General features: G+C 34.4%; 1 protein-coding gene across 1 annotated transcript; it reads left to right on the top strand.

Annotated features, from left to right (window-relative positions):
* Positions 1-1,162: 1,162 nt before the first annotated feature.
* Positions 1,163-2,932, top strand: LOC109217215. The gene has a single exon (XM_019381441.1). It carries the CDS (start codon positions 1,163-1,165, stop codon positions 2,930-2,932), a length of 1,770 nt encoding a protein of 589 aa, XP_019236986.1.
* The last annotated feature ends 1,641 nt before the right edge of the window (positions 2,933-4,573 follow it).

Genomic DNA, 4,573 nt, shown 5'->3' with positions numbered 1-4,573 from the left:
AGCACCTTTGGTCTACTAACAGAATCAAGTTAAAAACTAACGGTGCTAACCCATGTGACACTCACGTGACTTTGGAAAATGCTAAACCCACCAGTTCCATTTGCAATTTTCCCTCAATTCCATCGACAAAGAAATCCATTACCAAAAACCCTAGCCTCTCAAAAAAGCTTGGATGACTGAAACAAGAAGAGGACTCAAAGTGAAGAAGCTTATTTATTGATCTCCAGCAATGATTATTAGATGTCATGGTAGTGAAATACCCAATTATGGTAAGATTTTAGCAAGAAATACTATTTGGATTTTCATCAAACTGAAGAAATTTTGATTTTTTTACTGTATGTTGATTCAATTTCTCATTCTTTAGTTTATTTAATGATTATTATATAACACATGACAGCTTCATTGTATTATAATAAAGTTAGTAGATTAAATCTCTCCTATTCTTCGTGCAATGCAGTGATATGTAGTAGCTTTTCGAATAAAAAATATTGGAATAGAGACAAACAATAAGGAATAAAAAAGTTGTTTCTGACATGCTAATCTTTTATCTCTCTTTTTTAATCGTTGGCGAATTAGTTCCACCCATATTAACGTGTCTTTTTCTTCTTATAAAATTACTCTGTACGTGTCCACTAGAAAAAGGTCTAACATAAATTTAATTTTTTTGGCAGACCCTGCATACGAGGCTTCTTTTTTCAGTATAAAAGTAACACATGGTGGTACGATGAAGCTTCAGCCTAGCAGATATTATCTTGGGGGTCGTGTAGATTTTATTGATTATGTTAACCATACGGAGTTGAAGCTGTCGCAATTCAAATCTATGGCAGAACTATGTGGTTATGAGAGAGATTCTGTTACTTTTTGGCACAAGTGCGGGAGGTACGGGAATAGAATGCGACCTGTTTCTACTGATGTAGAAGCCACTATTATATCCAAAAATATTCTCGATCATAAGGTGGTTGAAGTGTAATTTGAACATCTTGATTCATATATTGGAAAAACTATACATACTAATAAAGTTAGTGGAGCAGAACAAGAGAAAGAAGTACATAGCGAGCATTCTTCGACTGATGATGAATTTGAAGATTCAGAAAATGATTTTTCAGATGATAATGAAAATGTGAATCATATATATGAAGTTAGTGAAGAAGTTAAGAAAAAAATGGCTGCTGAAGAAGGTGATACAGATTGCGTTGACTCGGATGATACAAAGAGTTTAGAATGTGACTCTGACAGTGAGAGTTTCAACTTTCCGATGTTCAATCCTAAAACAGACGGGGATAAACCAGTGTTGGCATTAGAATTGACATTTGAAAACAAGCATGAGTTCAAATATGCTGTAATAACTCATGAAGTTAATGAAGGGAAGTACATTAAGTGGTGCAAGAATGATAACTCGAGAGTGAGAGCAACTTGTGGTTATCCAGATTGCAAATGGGAGATTCTAGCTTCAAGAATGCATCGAGATAGAACATTTCAGATCAGAACATACAATCCCACTCATGATTGTAAGATTTGGAACCACCGTAACAAAGCAATCACATCTTCTTATATTGCACAAAGATATCTTAAGGCCATAAGCTCAAATAGGTCTTGGGCAATCGGTGCATTCAGAGATCACGTTAGTGTGGAACTTAGAGTTCAAGTGACATTATCACAATGCAGAAGGGCTAAGAAAAAAGCATTTGCGCTGATTGATGGAGATATTAATGCTCAATACAAGGTATTGTGGAACTATTGCAATGAAATTGGGAGGACAAATCCAAATACATCAGTCTATATGAAGTTGGTTGAAAATGAGGTGCCCGACAAGCCTAAGAGATTCCAAAGAATCTATATTTGTTTTAGTGGTTATAAAGATAGGTTTAAGAGCGGTTGTAGGAGAATAATTGGGGTGGATGGTTGTTGGCTTAAGGGTCCAATGTATGGGACTCAATTGTTAACTGCTGTTGGGCTTGATCCGAATAACAATATCATTCCGATAGCATATGCAGTTGTAGAGAAGGAAAGAAAGGAATCGTGGGAATGGTTTTTGAATTATTTGAAGCTTGACTTAGACATTGATGATGATGGTACTTGGACCTTCATGTCAGACAAGCAAAAAGGTTTGATTGAAGCGTTCAATGAGGTATTGCCATATGTTAGTCATCGATTCTGTGTGAGACACCTCCATAACAACTTCAAGAGGGCCGGATTCAGTAGTATCTCACTCAGGAATGCCCTTTGGAAGGCTGCAAAGGCTACAACAGTAAAGTGGTTTGAGGATTGCATGGTTGACATCTTTGATATAGATTCAGAAGCTGCTCATTGGCTCAAGAAGAAGTCGCCTACTGAATGGTCTAAATCTCACTTTCCTGAAATTGTGAAATGCGATACCTTACTCAATAATATGTGTGAATGTTTTAATAGCATGATCATTGAGGCTAGAGATAAGCCGATTATCACTTTACTGGAGAAGTTAAGGTATCACCTTATGACAAGGATGCAAGCAAATAGGGATAAAGGTACCGAGTGGAATGATGGTGATATTTGCCCCAGGATTAAGGATGTATTGCACAAAAATCAAGCGAAAGCAGCTGAATTTATTCCCAGGAAATCAAATGAGTGGAATTATGAGATAATAGGAGCAAGCATAATGAACAAGTGGGCTATGGATTTGCTAAATAGAAAATGCAGTTGCAGGAAATGGGATCTAACAGGAATTTCTTGCAAGCATGTCATTGCCGCGATTTGGGCTAAACATGATAACATTAATTCATATGTGGATGATTGTTATAAGGTAGAAACTTATAGAATGATCTATGGATTTTCTATTCTACCTATGAATGGTCAAGAGATGTGGCCTAAGTCGAATAACATTCCTCCTTTGCCTCCACGAGGAAAGACAAAGTACCAAAGGAAGAAGACAAAAGCTTCGCAAAAAAGAGCCTGATGAAGTTGGAGCAAGTAGACAAAAAATGAAAAGGAAGCAAACAAAATTAGATTGTAGCTTATGCCATAATCCAGGTCATACCAAAAGAACCTGCAAGTTAAATCGTGTGTATCCAGATTCTTATGATGATGAGACGGTGCGACAAGAACCCTCATTTCCTATTGCATCTTCTCCTCCTGTAAAGCTTCCGGTATGAGTTTATTACACATATCACTTTATTTAATTATATTAGGGATACGGTAACGATAATATTTTTCTTTATTGTAGGTAAGAAGAGGGCCTGCTAGCCAGGACCATATGAAAGCAACTCAAGAAAGTAGAGTGATTGGAGATATATTTTTTGATATGTAAGTTTCTGCTTAAAAGGATTGGTTGTTGCTGCTGTAGGAGGTTATTTTTTGCTGGTGAAGATTGGTGAAAAAGAGTTGGAATTGCTGTTGAAGACTATATGAATAGGTTGATATGCCTAGCAGACGGTTGGGATTGCTTGATATGCATGAAAGGGTTATTTTGTATCGCTAAAAGACTGACGTAAAAGAGTTGATTTTAGTAACTCTTCATTTTGGTTTAACTGATGTAAAGGGATATTATAACATATTTCTCAGAAACTTAACATATTTCTCTGTGAAGGAGATGAGTTCAATGAATATTTATTTTGGTTTGGGTTTTACTATTGCTTTTGATGTGTCCAGTAAGTGGAGATGATTAAGCATATGAAGTTTAAACTAACTTTGTAAACAGAAAAAATAATGGTTTGCACTATTGATTCTGATAAGTCCTGCACATTAATTATAAGTTATTTTGACCTAAGAAATGAAGAAGCAAGAAGAAAGAAAACGTGCCTCAATCAAGAAAGAAGGAGAACACTGTTAGTTGAATTCTCTACCTAGGATAGTTAATTTAAAAAGATATGTTTCCTACATTAATTACTCTTTGGGTAAAGGTAGGGATGTTACTATTTTGAACTATTCAAATTTGCAGAACCCATAAGGAAATCATTTGAGAAGCTTCAGGCAATCACCGTTAGAAAATTTGCCCCTTCCGTTAGTTTTTAAGTTGGTGAGGTTAGTGAGACCAAAGGTGTTCTAGTTTAGCAAAGTTAAAGGATTAAAGATGCTCTAGTTTATATTTGAAGGACTAAAATAAACCTACTCCCATAGATAAGGGATAATTTTAGTCGAAAACTCGTAGGGAATTGTCATTTGTTGATGTGCAAAGAAAAAGAAAAATAGTTAATGACACCTTCTATCTTCTAGTATTTCATTCTTATTGCTTCAAAATTATATCTCCTACCAATTTTACTCTTAAAGTGGAAATAAATTTTTATATTCTAAGAGTTTTGTAAGTTTAAAAATAAATTATTTATATGATGAATTTTGAAAAAAAAAATTGATTTGGATTTTTCGCTTATTAGTTAATCAAAGACTTACCAATTAATTTTCAATAGTAGAGGAAATAATTGATTTTTTTGTTGACTCAAATTCTAAATATTAGTCCATTTAAAGTTTTATAAATTTAACTATAATATAATTTTATCCATTAAGAATTTTATTTATGAAGGGTAAAAAGTCGATTTGATATTTTATTTTTGAATTTTTGCATTTACATAATCATTAGTGTTATTGATTCGGCCAACCATCT

The sequence above is a fragment of the Nicotiana attenuata genome, unplaced genomic scaffold, assembly GCF_001879085.1.
Source record: "Nicotiana attenuata strain UT unplaced genomic scaffold, NIATTr2, whole genome shotgun sequence".
NCBI lineage: Eukaryota > Viridiplantae > Streptophyta > Magnoliopsida > Solanales > Solanaceae > Nicotiana > Nicotiana attenuata.
The sequence above is the reverse complement of the archived record's forward strand: the minus strand, read 5'-3'. Positions and strand labels throughout refer to the sequence as shown.

Excerpts from the sequence above, each read along its gene's own strand:
- LOC109217215 (XM_019381441.1), top strand. The coding sequence starts at position 1,163 with ATGGCTGCTGAAGAAGGTGATACAGATTGCGTTGACTCGGATGATACA.